The 18,723-nt window shown below is 46.3% G+C and overlaps 1 protein-coding gene across 1 annotated transcript in view; it reads left to right on the top strand.

Moving 5' to 3' along the window:
- The window catches only part of grik4 (glutamate receptor, ionotropic, kainate 4), a 166,033-nt gene extending 147,550 nt beyond the window's left edge, over nt 1-18,483 (top strand). Inside the window, exons 13-19 of the mRNA XM_076290323.1 lie at nt 5,525-5,634; nt 6,637-6,810; nt 8,786-8,951; nt 9,769-9,994; nt 13,641-13,769; nt 14,873-14,991; nt 18,085-18,483. Of these exons, the coding sequence (XP_076146438.1) occupies nt 5,525-5,634; nt 6,637-6,810; nt 8,786-8,951; nt 9,769-9,994; nt 13,641-13,769; nt 14,873-14,991; nt 18,085-18,483 (1,323 nt within the window). The remainder of the gene's footprint in view (nt 1-5,524; nt 5,635-6,636; nt 6,811-8,785; nt 8,952-9,768; nt 9,995-13,640; nt 13,770-14,872; nt 14,992-18,084) is intronic.
- The last annotated feature ends 240 nt before the right edge of the window (nt 18,484-18,723 follow it).

Below are 18,723 nucleotides of genomic sequence, written 5' to 3'. Positions count from 1 at the left end.
CCCCGCCTTTTTCCCTTCTGGGTCGGGGATCGAACCGGTAACTCTTCGGTTACAAGCCCGAACCCCTAACCAGTAGGCCACGGCTGTCCCCAGTACCAGAGACAAGGTCCTTCGGGCAGCTTCTGAAAGGCTTGATGAAGATGTACATTCAAATTCTTTCATGCTCCGATCTCTTTGCAAATGATGCCAAATACCATAAAATGTGCCTTGCACACTACATCTCTAAATGAAATATAACAGCAGCCATATAAAAGAATCAAAAAAGCAGACCAATGTCTATAACAAAGCGTTTATTAAGCTTACTGAAGACATTGATAAAACAGTATTGTCCAAAGATATAAAAGTGAGATCTCAATTCTTTGACTGATAGCTATGACAACATACTAATGACCATTGCTGAGCAAGAAGGTGTGTCTATAGTTCAACACAAGAAATATAGATCCTGGAAACTAAAGGAAAAGCTGATACAGCATTACAAAGACAGGCTTGCATTTGTTCCACGTCCAAGACAGTCAGATCTGATCTGCTCAGATAGTATGACCATATTGTGCACTGAGGGAAGCTGCTAAACTCACAGAAATAACAGTAGACTGAGACTACGCTTCCACAGACAAGTCAGAGTCTTTCCGAAATCCAAATATTACACAGGGCTGCAGACATATTAAGGAAAAGCATGGATCAGGTAGAGCATGACAGTGAGTAATATGTCAGCAGTGACTGTCTATTATGTTTCCAATGCAGCAAGTATGTACCCAACATCCTGTATGACTTTGTGAACTGGTGTGTTGATTAACATGCCCACAGAAATTACCAAACATGTGGTGATGACCCATGGAGAATCTGTGTGTTAATTTGTCATGATCTCATTGAACAGAGCTGTCACATCCATACGCCAATCACACTGGGACTTCCCATTTTGATACATCATGAGTTTGGTAGTAAGACAGTCATCAATGAGCTCAGTGCAATGGGACACTGTGTTTCCTATACAGAAGTTAGGCAATTCTCACATCTGTTGCAGCAGACCAGATATCAAGGACAGAGAGTGGTGTCTACATCCCAACTGGGCCCACTGTTGCTGAACATGGAATTTGTGATGCAGGCATCAGCAACTTTAACCAAAATGAAGACACCCTGGATGTGAAGCGTAAAAGAATGGACAAAATGTACCTGTAAAGTTTACCTCCATCCATTCATATCAATCGTGTTTAAGGTGGTGAGGGACCTCTGAACCTGAGGGAACCTGTGCTAGGCATTTATCTGCTGTGGAGACTTGGCCTCTTCGGAACACAACAGACGTCATAGCATGAGTTGTACACTTCCCATCCAGGGTGTCTTCATTTTGGTAAAAGTTGTCGATGGCTGCATCAACAATTCCATGTTCACCAACTCAAGTGAGAACAGTTGGGATGTAGACACCACTGTCCTTGATCTATATTTCTTGTGTTGACACACCTTCTTGCTCAGCAATGGTCTTTAGTATGTTCTCATAGCTATCAGTCAAGGAGTTGAGTCCTCACTTTCATACCTTTGGACAATACTGTTTTATCAATGTCTTCAGTGAGCTTAATAAAGGCTTTGTTATAGACATTGGTCTGCTTTTTTCATTCTTTTCTATGGCTTCTGCTATATTTCATTTAGAGATGTAGTGTGCAAGGCATTTTATGGTATTTGCTATCATGCAAAAAGATCTGGGCATGAAAGAATTCGAAGATGTACATCTACAAGCCTTTCAGAAGCTGCCCGAAGGACCTTGTCTCTGGTACTTGCGACTGTTCCAGTTGAAATTGCTGTCAGAGGTTCTGGTTTAGAGCTGGCCTTCCCACAAATGAAACAATCTCTCCGCATTTGAAATTATGTTGTATCAGCCCTACTCAGCCTTCTTGGTGCAGATGTGTCTAACTCTCAACATTTGCAACTTGCTGCTACTCACTGATTTTTGTCTTACTGCAGTAGTTCGCTATACATGATATGAAACTTTGATTTTGGAGAAAATATAATCTGTATATGGAGCCAGAGTTTTATGGACATCACCATCTCTCTCTCTGCTGAGCAAGGGTAAGTATGCGTTGGAGGCCTTCTACTGTGGGGTTTTGGACATAGGGATCTTTTTTCTTGCCCTTTTCAAAATGTTTCCCACAAGCTTTGGATCCAATGTCTGTAAGACATTCTCAGTAATTCAAGAGACTAGTGAAAAGGAAAAATTTCAGAATTTTCATTGAAATGCAAATCAAGTGAATGAAGTGAATGTAAATATTTTAATAAAGGTGTTCCATTACAGTGTTAACCTGATTCAATTGGATCTGTGTTTCATATGAAATGTATCATTATTAAATGTAAATATAGATCAGCACTTGCCTTGCAGTAACAATGAATTTATCAACATTCTTCTCACCACTGATAATGTGATTTGGACTTGAGACTGTATTTTGCTAGTGTTCTGTTTTCTTTCATTTTGGTCACCTCATACATTGAGTGACAGAACACCCTAACTTGTCATACTATATTTACATATTTGGTATTGTTGGATTCAGTACAACCCCACCTTTCCCATAAGCCATCATATGTGTTTCTATGATCATCCCTGGTAAAGCAGCTACAAAGTAAATGAAAACATTCTGCATAGATATTCATTTTTTGCATGTCCGCTTATTTTAGGTGTATGTTTACATGTCTCTATTCATTCCATACATCAAGATATTCACATCCAGTCTTTTCTAGTAGGTAAAGCAACTTCCTGACTAAAAACATGCCAAGTTTCAAAGCTCTCAGAGCTTGTGTAATTGATCTGCACTAGTTTATATGCCTTAACTCCCATACAGACAGGCTATATTTTAGTCCTTTTTTGGTTTTGGGGTGTATAACAATATCTGTTAATTTAACAATCTTAGCAGTTAACTATTTTTAGCTAAGAATCCATTTCATATATGGGAGACCTTAGAGATAAGGAAAAACATTGTTGTGTTTAGTTCTACCTCCAGTAGGGGTATCTCAAAAATGTGGGGCCATTGTCACTAGCCTACAAGTGTTGTGGAGTTTTTCCTCTGAGGGTGAATAGATTCACTACACCTCTGGATAGTTCTTTACATGGTCACAATCTAGTTGAATTGCATAACAAACTTATACGGTACTTGAAAACTAGGAGTGTGTAGCCAGCACAAGGTGTCAGATTTTTTATAGCATTCCTTTCACCTTCCCCTCAGCTAATCCCATACTAATAACATACACACACGCGTACACACACACACACGCGCACACACACGCACACACACACACACACACACACACACACACACACACACACACACACACGCGTACACACACACACACGCGCACACACACGCACACACACACACACACACACACACACACACACACACACACACACACACGCGTACACACACACACACGCGCACACACACGCACACACACACACACACACACACACACACACACACACACACACACACACACGCGTACACACACACACGCGCGCACACACACGCACACACACACACACACACACACACACACGCACACACACAAACAGCATCATCACAGTGCATGTGCACGTTACTTCACAATACACACTTCAGTACTAAGAATTCCTATTACAGTAGACAACATACATCAGTGTACACCTCATAGTGCTGAATAACACACACCTGCAGCGCAGCTCATAACACACGCTGTATGTGCAACACACTACACACTGTAAGCGACATCGTGTCTGCACATATCATCACACACACACACTAGTGTCCAGCGCTGCTGAGCGAGCTGCACATATCATCACACACACACACTAGTGTCCAGCGCTGCTGAGCGAGCTGCACATATCATCACACACACACTAGTGAAGGGCAGAGCGAGCTGCACAGAGCATCACACACACACTCGTGAACGGCACAGCAGAGCGAGCTGCACAGAGCATCACACACACACTAGTGAATGGCACAGCAGAGCGAGCTGCACATATCATCACACACACACTAGTGTCCAGCGCTGCTGAGCGAGCTGCACATATCATCACACACACACTAGTGTCCAGCGCTGCTGAGCGAGCAGCACATATCATCACACACACACTAGTGTCCAGCGCTGCTGAGCGAGCAGCACATATCATCACACACACACTCGTGGCCAGTGCTGCTGAGCGAGCTGCACATATCATCACACACACACTCGTGGCCAGCGCTGCAGAGCGAGCCGATCCTTTGTCCCATCTCCTGCATCCTCCTGCTGCTCGCCCTGCTGCGGGGCCTGTGGGTGTGGTGCTTGTTGATTGCTCCTTTGTGTAAAACTAAAACACACACAGCTCAGAAATGGGCTGTAAACAAACTGCTGCTTCAGCTGGAGCCTGGAACAGAGCGCAGAGCAGTGCAGTGCAGATCTCCAACCCCCTGAGCTGTAGGGCTGCAGAGGGACTTCACACCAGTACAATACAAATGTGTTCTATTCTCTCTCACACTTACACACACACACACACACAAACAAACAAACACAATAACTGTGTGCATGCAGAGTATACAGAAGCACACATGCAGTACAGGCAGGTGTGTCTGTGTAATGTACACACACACACACACGCACACACACACACACGCACGCACACACACACACACACACACGCACGCGCGCATACACACACACACACACACACACACACACACACACATACAGTAAATGAGTCCCATTTGGTGGCTTGCTATCATCTCTCTCTGCAGAGGGCAGCTCTCAGTCTGGTGGCTAACTACCCGTAATTACAACCCTCTAAATAGCTGCACCAATCTCCAGCTCCTCTTTGCTATGTTTCTCAATTACACTAATATGCCCGTCATTACCGCCGCGCTAATGAGCACTGGGTTCGGCGTGGGCCACCACAATGAGTAATTAATCGTTTATCCTTTTCATAAAGTCCCTCTCGCGTTTCGCTCACTCCGCAGGGAGTGCCTCGTCAATAGGCTTAGATCCCCTCGGAACGTCACACGGCACAGTGTTCAGCTCCAGATTACACATGGCACTGCTTTCAGGAAGTGTGGAGCCTACTCAGCCAAACAGATAATGTTCACATTTCTGTTAATAATTACTGTTATTAACAGAAATGGAGTATTGTGTAGTCCTCGCAGAACCGAGCAGGGTATTCCTCCCTGTTTCCCCTGACTTGTTGACCATGGGTTGTAGGCTACTTGTTCTTCTCTACAAGGGAGTGGGTTGGAGTTTTGTTCAGATTCAGGCTGAAGTCCACTTCTTCTTTCGGGCAGTAATTGGTATTCTCTGGCAGACAGTGGAGGTTGAGGGCAGATAATTAGGCTGGACGTGGGAGGTTGTGCCAGCCAGTGGCTCATAATGAGAGCACTTGGATGCTGACCAGTAAACATGCTTAGCTATACCGGGATGCGTGTCAAAATTCTGCTTTTGTTTTCCAGTGTATACCCATCTGATTTATTCTATGTGTTTATGTGTGTGTGTGTACATGTACATATATATATATGTGTGTGTGTGTGTGTGTGTGTGTGTTTAGGGACGGAGACCTGGTTATTTCTCCTTCCTGGACCCTTTCTCCCCCGGTGTTTGGCTCTTCATGCTGTTGGCCTACCTGGCTGTCAGCTGCATTCTCTTCCTGGTGGCCAGGTACGTTCCAAGCTCCACACTGACACCTACTGGATCATGAAGAAACTGGACAATATGCATAATAGCACAGAGCCCAGCCACACATGGCATCTAAGTCCTCTTGTATTTAATGCATATGTGTTGCTGTTGAGTTGTGTACTGTATATTCACTGTAATTCATTGTAAGTCCTGCTCCAACCTGTCATTAGTGGGTTGGTAGTTCCCATTAGGTGGTAATTATAATGTAGTAGAGCTTGTTAAGAACACCTTATTAAATGTGTCTATATATACTGGTGCTTCTTTTGTTTGGAATAACTGTAATTGTAAAGTAGTATTTTTTTCCCTTCCAGCTGCTATATGCCTTGATAGGCATTGAAGCTATGTGTGTGTGTGTGTGTGGGGGGGGGGGGTGTATTGAAAAGAGGTTGGATGTTCAGGGATGGATTTTAGATTTAGGAAGATTGCTGTTTTTCTGGCCAGCTCACTTCACATCTCTCTACTCTTGTTAGCTTGTCGGTGGTGAGAGGGGGAGGTAGAGAGAGATGGAGAAGGAGAAGGGGAGGGAGAGGCGAGAGGAGAGAGAGAGAGAGAAAGGGAGAGAGAGAGAGGCGAGGGAAGAAGGAGAGAGAGTGGGACGGGGGTCTGGGCACAGATGAGTCTTTATTGCTGTCTTCACCTCGAGCTGGACCTGAGTGCTTTAGGGCTCTTATGGGGTAAACACACAACAAAGTTATTTATCTAAAGGCGGCACAGCGCCATGTTGACAGGTAAAATGTCCTCTCTCGTCTCTCTCATCTTCTCCTGACTGCCTTGCTCTGTTGTCTGCCTTTCCCCCTCTCTCATTGTCTGTCACTTTATGTCTGTTCTTTTTACTTTTTCTTTCTTTCTTTCTTTCTTTCTTTCTGTCATTTCATTCTCTCTTCTACTATCTCCCTATCTCTTCCCCTCCCTCTCTTTCCCTCTATCTTTCTCCTTCTCCCACTCCTCTCAACCCCCCCCCCCCCCCCCCCGCCTCCTCTCCAGACTAACTCCGTATGAGTGGTACAATCCCCACCCCTGCCTGAAGGGGCGCTGTAGTCTGCTGATTAACCAGTACTCCCTGGGCAACAGCTTCTGGTTTCCTGTGGGGGGGTTCATGCAGCAGGGCTCCACCATCGCCCCCCGAGCCCTCTCCACCAGATGCGTCAGCGGCGTATGGTGAGGATTTAGACGTCTATCACTCTGTCTGTCCCGTCTTTAGTGTCTTATGTCGGCCTGTCTATCTGTCTGTCTTTCTATCTGACTGTGTGTCTGTCTGTCTGTCTGTCTGTCTGTCTGACTGACTGTGTGTCTGTCTGTCTGTCTGTCTGACTGTCTGACTGACTATGTGTCTGTCTGTCTGACTGACTGACTGACTATGTGTCTGTCTGTCTGACTGTCTGACTGACTGTGTGTCTGTCTGTCTGTCTGTCTGTCTTTCTGTCTGACTGACTGTGTGTCTGTCTGTCTGACTGTCTGACTGACTGTGTGTCTGTCTGTCTGACTGTCTGTCTGTCTTTCTGTCTGACTGACTGTCTACCTGTCCATCCATCCATCTATTTATGTATCTTTTTATTTTTATTTTTTTACTTCTATCAGCTTTCTAGCATTTTATCTGTCCTATATTTTGTATTTTTGTTTATCTAGGTGCTTTGTGTCTGTCTGTCTGTCTGTCTTCTGTGTGTATCTCTATCTCTCTTTTTCTGTTTCTATGTATCACTCTCTATCAATTATTTTTTCTATGTGCTCCCTCTCCCGGTCTTTCTTTTAATTTGTCTGGTTTCTTGCCTCTATTTGATGAGTATCAGCAAAATTGCTTTCACTTTTCCTAACCCTTTTTCTCCAAATGGCTCCATCAAAGCGATTTGGTATTTTTATGCCTCAGGAGATCTCTGGAAATGCTTTACGGACATAAAGAGAATGATATGCAGTCGAATTCTTTGATCTTATCATGGATCATTGCATTAAACAGCCAGAGACAGTGGAAAATTCCACCTTGTTCAGATATCAGGGGCCACTGTTGTAGAGATGTTAGATTAGCCGCCTAACGTTTTTAGTAGCTGTCCATGTTAAAATCATGTGCCCCAATCCCATCGCCTGCCGCAGTTATCCATTGAAGCGGAGCCCGTGCACGCTCCATTACTGTCCATATGTGCAGCCCGCAGTAGGCTGGTGATTGGAAAGGTCCAGTACGGAGTGCACGGGTGTGTGTGTGTGAGGAGGATGAATGCATGTGTGTGTGTGTGTGTGTGTGTGTGTGTGTGTGTGTGTGTGTGTGTGTGTGTGTGTGTGTGTGTGTGTGTGTGTGTGTGGGTATGTGTGTGTGTGTTAGGTGAGTGTGTGTGTGTGTGAGAGAGAGAGAGAGAGAGAAAGGAAGAACGTGTGTGTGTGGGTGCACGTGCACGCATGTGTGTGTGTGTGTGTGTGTGTGTGTGTGTGAGAGAGAATGAGCGCACATGTGTGTGTGTGTTTGTGTGTGTGTGTGAGAGAGAGAGCTCTGCAGGTAATCACTCAGCCCCATAGGTAGCAGCCATGCGGAACCCTGTGTGGAGCTCCTCCACTCCGCCTAAAGCTTTCAGTTAGTAGACATCTTTCTCCAACGGTACCCTAGGTTCATGTTTCTCCAACGGTACCCTAGGTTCATGTTTCTCCAACGATCTAACCTAGGTTTCTCCAACGGGAGGGTCATCCCGATGATAGTCTAGTTTATAAGGAGCCGGTTTTGCATGCTGTAGCCTGGAAAGTTGTGAGTTCCATTCCCAGCTGCCACCGCTGTGCCCTTGAGCAAGACACTTAGCTCCCTGTTGCTCCAGGGATTCTGGCCCTGCAATTAATCATAGAGGTCAGTGTTTCTGCCTTGCCGTCCAAAGAGACTGACTTTGTAGTTAGAGGAAAAGGAAGTAAAGTGTATGTGCTTGTTTGATGATAATGTTGTCAATGTCTTAAATTAACCAAAACATACATGCAGACAATGCATGTATCAATGTCATTTGAGGATCGTGTGCGTCTGAGTTTGTGTATACATTATTTGTTTGTGTATGGGTGATTTACAGTGTTACAATGGTGTGTCTTAGCAACAGTGTTATTAGCAGTTGAAGGTCTATTACACAGGTCTGGGTCATCCTCCTTAACTTCCTGGTTGTGTGATTGACAGGTGGGCGTTCACCCTGATCATCATCTCCTCGTACACGGCCAACCTGGCGGCCTTCCTCACCGTGCAGCGCATGGAGGTTCCCATCGAGTCTGTCGATGACCTCGCTGACCAGACCGCCATCGAGTACGGCACCATGCACGGAGGCTCCACCATGACCTTCTTCCAGGTGTGTGTGTGTGTCCTTGAGAGATCTTGATCCAGGTGTGTGTGTGTCCTTGAGAGATCCTCTTCCAGGTGTGTGTGTGTGTCCTTGAGACTTTTTTCAAGGTGTGTGTGTGTGTGTGTGTGTGTGTGTGTGTGTGTGTGTGTGTGTGTGTGTGTGTGTGTGTGTGTGTGTCCTTGAGATACCTTGATCCAGGTGTATTTGTGTGTCTGTGAATGTCCTTGAGACTTTCTTCAAGGTGCGTGTGTGTGTGTGTGTGTGTTTGTGTGTGTGTGTGTGTGTGTGTCTTTGAGAGACCTAGGTATGTGTGTATGTGTGTGTGTTATTGCGAGGCAGCCGTGGGGACCGAGGTGGGGGCAGGAACCGACTGAGATCGATGACCTGTCAGAGGGTTTGATCCCGGGCTGACAGCTGGGCCAGACCAGCCCTGCCTGGCTGTTGATCTGTTTTCCAGGCTTATTGTGGAACCCATTCAATACTTTTTCTTCTCCTTCCTCTATTGGTGCTTTCTCTCTCTCTCTCTTCCTCCCTCCCTCTCTCTCTCTCTCTCTCTCTCTCTCTCTCTCTCTCTATCTATCTCTGTACTTCTGGTAGACTGCTCCCAGATAAGGTTTTTTTATGTCTCACACAGTCTCACACATTTTTCTCTCACATACACCACCATACACCACACTCACGGAACACACTCACACAAACTGGTAGTCATACTCATACTTAAACACACACGCACACATGCACACACACACACACACACAAACACACTTCACACTCATTCTATGCCACACTTCATTCTTGCTCCTGTTTACGTTCCCCGCTGCAGAACTCACGCTACCAGACGTACCAGCGCATGTGGAACTTCATGCACTCCAAGCAGCCCAGCGTGTTTGTGAAGAGCACAGAAGAGGGCATCGCCCGCGTGCTCAACTCCAACTACGCCTACCTGCTGGAGAGCACCATGAACGAGTACTACCGCCAGCGCAACTGCAACCTCACGCAGATCGGAGGCCTGCTCGACACCAAGGGCTACGGCATTGGCATGCCATTGGGTAAGAGCCCACACACACACACACACACACACACACACACACACACACACACATACCTGCTGGAGAGCACCATGTACGAGTACTACCGCCAGCGCAACTGCAACCTCACGCAGATCAGAGGCCTGCTCGACACCAAGGGCTACAGAATCGGCATGCCACTTGGTAAGAGCCCACACACACGCACACACACACATAGACACACACATGCCTACCACGTGCCAACCACATGCCAAGGGCTACAAAATCTGCATGCCACTGGGTAAGAGCCCCCCCCCCCACACACACACACACACACACACACACACACACACACACACACACATGCTCAGGGTCCACACACACACACACACACACACATACACACTCACGTTCACACTCAGATAGGAGTCCTGCTGGACACCAAGGGCTATGGAATCAGGATGCCGCTGGATAAGAGTCCACACATACACACACATCACACACCTCACACACACACACTCAGGGTCATCACACTCACTCTCTCTCTCTCTCTCTCACACACACACATCCTTGTTTAGCATTGTGCATGAATGAATTTATCCCTTTAAACAAATTCAGCCATTTTAATCATTGTACCAATGAGAAGAAATCAAATACATCTGTTATATCACCTTTACTTCAAATTCCAGTTCAGTTCATCTTTAAAGATGCCGTCAGCTGGACAGCTGTGGCACAAGCGGCAGCACCGTACCACATTTGGGACTCGGCGCCCACGGGGGCCCAGGTTTCGCTTCTGGCCTGCGGTCATGTCCCGGAGAAACCCCACCCCATCTCTCTCTCCACTCGCTTTCTGCCTCTCTCCACTGTCGTAACATTATAAAGGCAAAAAGACTAAAAAAATATATATGTAATGAAGGGGTACCAATCCATTAAGCCTCTACCTTTATATAATAATAACTCCTTTCATCAGTCAGACTTTCTGAGGCTTGGTCAGGGCAGGGTAGAGCGGTTTTGCTCTTACATCTTGTTTAATTAGCAAGTCCTGCATCAAGTTAGCCTGGAAAATCCAGACCCTGGTAATCTAGAAAGATTAAGGGTCTGGCCACGAACAATGTAATGGCCCAACTGGATGGGCGGCACCAAGCATGCATTTGAAAATCTCACTGCATGCAATTGGATAACACTAGACCAATGTTTACTCTGAATGATTACGGACTTTGACGCAATTGGATAACACTACGATCAATGTTTACTGACCTCCAACGTTGTAGCGCTGTTGTCATCAGTTTAGCTCGCCTCTGGCCCGCCTATATCAGTTACACCGATTTGATTGGTTCCACGGGATGCAAGGGGTAAAAGTAACATGCATCATTGCTCATTGCCAGAGTGTCTCGCAGAGACAATTCCATTGTGCTCTCGCGAGAACTCTGGATTTCTGGAGACAACAACATGTCATTAAGAACTACTTAATTCAAGACTTGCTAATTAAACAAGCATATTACATAATATATGCAGTGTATATATGTATTAAGTACAATTATATAATGAATTGCATGATGTAAATATCATTGTAATACTATTATATTACATATGAATAAAGTACAGTATATATTCTCTCCTAGTTACTCTCCATTGGCTCCCTATAGTAGCCAGAATTAAATTTAAATCTCTCACTTTGGCCTATAGGACACTAACTAGATCTGCTCCTAGTTATTTTAATTCAATAATCAAGCCTTACATCCCCAACCGCCCACTGCGGTCTTCTGGTGAGCGTATGTTGTGTCGACCAGTCATAAAAACTGGGTCTAATTCCAGACTCTTTTCTTCAGTGGTTCCATGTTGGTGGAATGAACTGCCCAGTGGTCTCCGTTCCTGTGGTAGTTTTGGGTCGTTTAAGAGGGGTCTAAAGACATTCCTATTCAACATATACTTAGTTGTTTAAGCGCTTATGTGTTATGGTTTATATAATGTTGTTTTATTTTAATTGGGCTGTTAATTAATTTGACATTATTGTTTATTATTGATATTCTCCTTAATGTAGTCTTAGCATGTTATTGTTTTATATTATTGATTGAATTGACATTATTGTTTTTATTATTGCCTTTCCCCTTTTTTACATTGCTTTTTTATTAGGCTATTGATTGAATTGATATTATTGTGTACTACAACTATTCTCCTTACTATATTTGACCTAGATTTTAATCTGTTCCCTGTTCATTTTTAAATATTATGTCGTTGTTTTGTATTTATATGTCGCTTTGGACAAAGGCGTCTGCTAAATCCATAACCATAACCATAACCATATTCATATTATGATTGCGGTCTTGGCCATCCCATTTCTCTCCACTCCTCGCATGAGCATGTCTGTGTTTGAAACTCATGAAAGTGGAGGCTTGTCCTGACTGAGTTCTAGTACAGTGTGTGTGTGTGTGTGTGTGTGTGTGTGTGTGTGTGTGTGTGTGTGTGTGTGTGTGTGTGTGTGTGTGTGTGTGTGCGTGCGCGCGTGCGCGTGCGTGTGCGTGTGCGTGTGTGTGTGTGTGTGTGTGTATGTGTGTGTGTGTGTGTCAAGGTCCTGAGATGCTCCCGTCAGCAGTGTGTTAGACCTCAGCGTATTTCTGACAGCTCTGGTCAGCACTGTTAGATGTCTGCTCTCTCAGCGTCAGAGTGTAGCAATGAGGTTGACCTTGTGTGTTGGGTGATACCGCAGACTGCTTTCCCTGCTAAGATGACCTGGTGTTTTTTTGTCGATTCCAGGACAACTTGATTGATGCCCTTATTTAATTGATTTTGAGTTTGACCTTCTTTTGGGGGGTTTTGCTGGGATGACATGACCTGATGTTTTTTTTTTTCAGGTTTTTTTGCTTCCAGGAGTTTATTGATGTGCTTATTGGGTGGGTCTGGGTTTGACCTGATGCTGTGTGATACTAGAGTCCATTTTAACTCCAGGGAGATAATATGACCCTGTGTTGGGTTTATTGGCATGCGTATCGACTCGAGTTTGGCCTGATGTCGTTGTAAAATCTCAGTGCCATGCCCGCACTCTGCTAAAAAAAATTTGCCTGAGGAAGACCCAGCCGGGTCGAAACATTGCAGCACATAATAAATGTATGGGAGTTTTTAGCAGAGTGCGGGCATTTCATCCTTTTTGAGTTCTAGTTCCATTTGTCCTGCACCTCACTGGTGGGGGTGTACACACTACTACAACTACTCTGTACTGTAAGATTTCAATGCCAGCCTCAGTAGTTTGGGCCAGGACCAGTGGCACTTTACTAGACTGATATCATGTGATGTCAGGTCCTCTCCATAAGAATGTGTTTCCTTTGCCAAGCAAGAATTAGTTTCCTTTGCATGAGCAATGAAGCAAGGAAGCATGAATGTGCATGGCTTCCTTCAGGGAGTCGCTGTGTACTACTGGTGTGTGAAACCAATCGTCTGTCATTTGGTCCCATCTATGTAAAGCAGCCCTTAGAATAATGAGCTCAAATGAAGATGTGTGTGAATTCAGCCATTTTACATGCTCTCTCTTTTTGACCTGATGTCATCCCAAGGTTAATATGCTAGGAGAGGATTGACCTAGTGTTTGTGTGTGTGTGTGTGTGTGTGTGTGTGTGTGTGTGTGTGTGTGTGTGTGTGTGTGTGTGTGTGTGTGTGTGTGTGTGTGTGTGTGTGTGTGTGCGTCTCTCTCCAGGGTCGGTGTACCGGGACGAGTTTGACCTGGCCATCCTGAAGCTGCAGGAGGACAACCGTCTGGAGATCCTCAAGCGGAAGTGGTGGGACGGAGGCAAATGTCCAAAGGAGGAGGACCATCGAGCCAAAGGTGAGTGACCCTTGACCCCTGCACTCTGCCTACACCACCCTCTCTCTCTCATTCACACACACACACACACATACACACACACACACACACACACACACACACACACACACACACACACACACACACACACACTCTCACACATACTCACACTTCCTCTCTATTTGTGTCCATCTCTCCCTTTGTTTCTGTGTGAGTAATTGAGCTCTGGTATGTGAGAGGTAGATCTGGGATACTCTGCAGTCTGTGTGTGTGTGTGTGTGTGTGTGTGTGTGTGTGTGTGTGTGTGTGTGTGTGTGTGTGTGTGTGTGTGTGTGTGTGTGTGTGTGTGTGTGTGTGTGTGTGTGTGTGTGTGTGTGTGTGTGTGTGTGTGTGTGTGTGTGTGTGTGTGTGTGTGTGTGTGTGAGACAGAGATGTATGAGTAACTGAGCTCTGCTGTGTGATAGGTAGATCTGGGATACTCTGCTGTTCGTGTGTGTCTGCTGGGCTTGGCTTGCTGAAGTAGGGCTGAAGTAGGGCTGAAGTAGGGCTGAAGTAGGGCTGAAGTGCTTTAGGGGAAACACAAACATTATCTGTAGCCCAGGTGCACTGTTAGGGGCCCGTTTGGGCTGTCTGGGTTTTGTGTCTGTCTACTATTGCTCTCTAAATCCTCTTGCTCTCCTCCTGTCTCAATATATCTATCTGTCTGTCTGCCTGCCTGTCTATCTGTCTGTCTGTCTCTCTGTCTGTCTGTCTCATTGTCTTCTCTTCTCTCCTTATCCCTTGCTCATTATCCCTCCTCTCTCGATCCCTTCCTCTTCATCCCTCCTCACCTCTATATCTCCTCTCCTTACCACCACTATACATCCCTCTCTCTTTCTTACTTTATCTCTTTCCATCTCTCCATCTTCTCTTTCTCACTCTCTCTCTCTCTCCTCCATCTCTTCCACTGTTCTTCCCTCTCTCCCTCTTTTTTTCTCCTTTACCTCACCATCTCTCCCTCTCCCCCTCCATCTCTCCCTTCCTCTTGCCCTACTCTCTCTCTCTCCCTTCCTCTTGCCCTACTCTCTCTCTCTCTCTCTCTCTCTCTCTCTCTCTCTCTCTCTCTCTCTCTCTCTGTGGTGCAGGGTTGGGCATGGAAAACATCGGTGGGATCTTCGTGGTGCTGGTGTGTGGTCTGCTGGTGGCCATCTTCATGGCCGTGCTGGAGTTTGTGTGGATGCTTCGCCACGCGCCGGGCACTGAGGTGAGAGACGCCTACCTAACCTGCGTCTGCTTTGTGTCCTTCTGTCCCAGCGCCACCGGGGGGCGCACTCGCTCACGCTCCCTGTCCTACCCCCGCCCCCGCCCCCACCCCCGCCTCCAATTCCACTCCCACCGACACAGGAGGATGTGAGGAGGAGGAGGAGGTGGAGGAGGAAGGGGTGGGGGGTTATACATACGTCACCTCCTCGCCCCCTCCTCTTTCTGTCAGCCTTGACCAGCCAACCTAGACACCTTAAAGCACAAAGACGAAAAAAAATCATAGAGAATACCTCGCATATCTGATGCTAATGATGCCTAAGTAGGCCTGTCTAGACTGTCATCACAGCTAGTTTGTTTTTGTTTGTTTGTTTAGTACGTGTCTTTGCGTGTCGTTGTGTTTTCTAGAGAGGTTCCACCTTCCCAGCGAAAAACGCCCCAGGAACCTCGCTACATATGGAACATGAATGTTGATATGAATGATGGTGCATATTTCTTATGTATTTTACTCATAGTGTCATGTTTTTTATATGATATAGCCTATAATAACGCTGATGTTTCAAAGAGGATTGTCTTTTTAAAACACTGTGATTTTTGCTAATAAATAAACCTTGAGCATGTGCCAGTCAAACTGTGTAGCTAATGTGATCATTTGCGGGACGGGGAATACAATAACTGGGTGTCCATTTCTGCTGTGTCCATTTGTGTGTGTGTCTTTGTGTGTCCATTTGTGTGTGTGTTTGTCTGTGTCTTTGTGTGTCAATTTGTGTGTGTCCATTTGTGTGTGTGTTTGTGTGTGTGTCTTTGTGTGTCCATTTGCGTGTGTGTTTGTGTATGTCTTTGTGTGTGAGTGTTTGTGTGTGTCTTTGTGTGTGTACTTGTGTGTGTGTGTTTGCGTCTTTGTGTGTCCATTTGTGTGTGTGTGTGTTTGTGTGTGTCTTTGTGTGTCCATTTGTGTGTGTGTGTGTGTTTGTGTGTGCATCCTGTATGCTGTGTGTTTCACCTGTGATTTTGTTCACATATCCGAAGTATGTCACTATCTTTATATGTCACACTGTTTTGTTTGTGTGTGTGTGTATGTATGTATGTGTGTGTGTGTGTGTGTGTGTGTGTGTGTGTGTGTATGCCTGTGTGTCTGTGTATGTCTGCGTTCATGTGTGTTTATGTGTGTGTGAAAGAGAGGGATAGCTTGTGTACATTGTGTGCATTGAATTCTCTTGTCCAGTTTAGCCTTCAGAGGGCCTGTGTGGCATTGGAGCTGCTGCTGCCTGTTAGATGGCATTACAGCAGTCAGACAGACAGGCAACGGGTGCGGTGGAGCTCCCTGACGCAGCCCTAATTGCTCTGCGCTATGTGTGATTAGCGCCCCGCTCTTTGTGCTTGTGTGTGTGTATGTGTGTGTGTGTGTCTATGTGTGTGTGTGTGTGTGTGTGTGTGTGTGTATGTGTGTGTGTGTGTCTATGTGTGTGTGTGTGTGTGTGTGTGTGTCTATGTGTGTGTGTGTGTGTGTGTGTGTGTGTGTGTGTGTGTATGTGTGTGTGTGTGTGTGTGTCTATGTGTGTGTGTGTGTCTATGTGTGTGTGTGTGTGTGTGTGTGTGTGTGTATGTGTGTGTGTGTGTCTATGTGTGTGTGTGTGTGTGTGTGTGTGTGTGTGTGTGTGTGTGTGTGTGTGTGTGTGTGATTAACGTCGTGCTCTTTGTACTCGCGCTCTCCCCTTTCTGACTCGTCCGAGTCCATGCTGTCACTTTGATTTCCCCTGCCGCAGTGAAGCCTCGCCAATTCACACTCCGCTCCGCAGGGACATGACACACACACGCGCACACACACACACACACACACACACACACACACACACACACACACACACACACACACGAAGCAAAAAGCAGCGCAGCACAGCGCATACCAATCATATCAGCCCTCTGCCACCAGCCTATTGCACAGGCCATACAGGCAGAGTTGCGTCACAGTGCAGCTCTCCTCGACCTCATCACAGGGTAATGCGGCAGTGACACAGAGAGAGGGTGGGGGGGACAAAGAGTCGACATGCTGCCAGTGGGTGGGCATTGTTGGATTGGACACCACTTGGGTCATTATGTTGTGATGAACCCTCAAGAGTGTAGAGTCGTCATCGGGCAGCAGATTGGGGACGGTTGGGGACTTCATCTGTAAGATGGTGTGGCAGCAGTCAGTTCTCTTGTCAAGCAGATTAGACAAGATTAAACTTTTTTATTTATTGGATTCATCTTGTGTGATTTAAGCTTTTCAGATTTCCAAAAGACTTTTTAAAGAATATATAAATACTTGTAATGTTCAGTCTTACAGTAATTATTCAGAAGTGTCTTGTTCTGAACATCTTTCCATGATACGGGAGATAATTCTTGAGACAGATGTTCTCTCAGATGCTGTTTGAGTTTAGTTATTAGCATCTCTATCCACCGAATATATCTCCATTCAAGAAAAACACTCGATTAATTTACTTGCAAAAACAGAAATATGTCTCTAGTTTAACATCTTAACCCCAGCTAAATAATTATTCTGTAACTCCCACTGCTATGGTGGTATGTGTTTATTTCTCCTGATTTTCTTGGTCTTGCTCTGCTCTGTAAACTTCTCAACTCTGAACTGTAGAACCACGTTTCGCAGGAGAAGCTTCTAAAATTCTAAGAATGAAAGTATGTCTTTGTACGTCCCTCCACATGAAAGATGTAGTAGTGGCCTTGATGTTATTCTTTGGTGTGGAGTGGAAAACAGCATGCGGTGTGTTCAGTGCAGTGTATCAGTGAGATCTCCTGGCCTCTCTTTTCTCTCTCCCTCCCTCTCTTCCTGTCTCTCTGCACTCTTTCTATCTTCCTTTCTGACTTACTGACTGTATCCCCCTCTTCTCTCGTTAATCTCTTCTCTCTCCCTTCCTTGCCCTCTCTCTTGCTTACTTGCTCTCTCCACCTGTCTGTCTTTCTCTCTCTCCTCTCTCTCTGTCTTTTCTCTCCTCTCTTATTCTCGCTCCATCTCCTCTTCTCTCCTCTCTCCCTCCCTCCGTACTTTCATCTCTCTCTCTCTCTCTCTCTCTCTCTCTCTCTCTCTGTCCATCTGTAGCTGTCGGTGTGTGAGGAGATGCTTCGTGAGCTCCAGGGCATCGTCCTGTGCCGAGACAGCCTGCAGCAGCTCCGCCGTCGCCGTGGCGCCAGCATGCTGCGGCCGCGCCCCCTGCCCCTGGACGAGCGTCGGGCACGCTCCGCCGCTGCCGCCGCCGCTGCCGCCAGCCTGAGCAACGGCAAGCTGTGCGCGGGCACCGGGCTGCCCGAGCCCCTCTCCCACAGACTGGCGCAGGAGGCCGCCCTGGTGGCCCGCGGCTGCAGCCACATCCGCATCTGCCCCGAGTGCCGGCGGTTCCAGGGGCTCCGCGTGCGGCCGCCCGGGACCGGGGTCTCCCCCGCACACAGCGAGGAGAGCTTAGAGTGGGAGAAGACCACCAACAGCAGCGAACCTGAATAACAACACAGACACACACACACATACATACACACCTTCACATGCTCACTCAAACACACACACACACACACACACACATCTACATCTACACACACACACACACACACACACACACCTACATCTACACACACACACACACAGACGTTCAGCTCTGCCCCAACTGGAAACTGACCCCATGCTGGTGCAGGGGAGTGGGGCCGTTATGTAGTCGTTGTCGTCGTTGTTGCTACAGTGCTGGCTGGT

Source organism: Alosa pseudoharengus, unplaced genomic scaffold (assembly GCF_046254945.1).
Source record: "Alosa pseudoharengus isolate Yale_2024_CS ecotype anadromous, Long Island Sound unplaced genomic scaffold, YU_APseudo_1.1 YU_APseudo_1.1_scf_18, whole genome shotgun sequence".
Classification (NCBI taxonomy): Eukaryota; Metazoa; Chordata; class Actinopteri; order Clupeiformes; family Clupeidae; genus Alosa; species Alosa pseudoharengus.
Note: the sequence above shows the minus strand (reverse complement) of the source record. Positions and strands in the feature narration are given on the sequence as shown.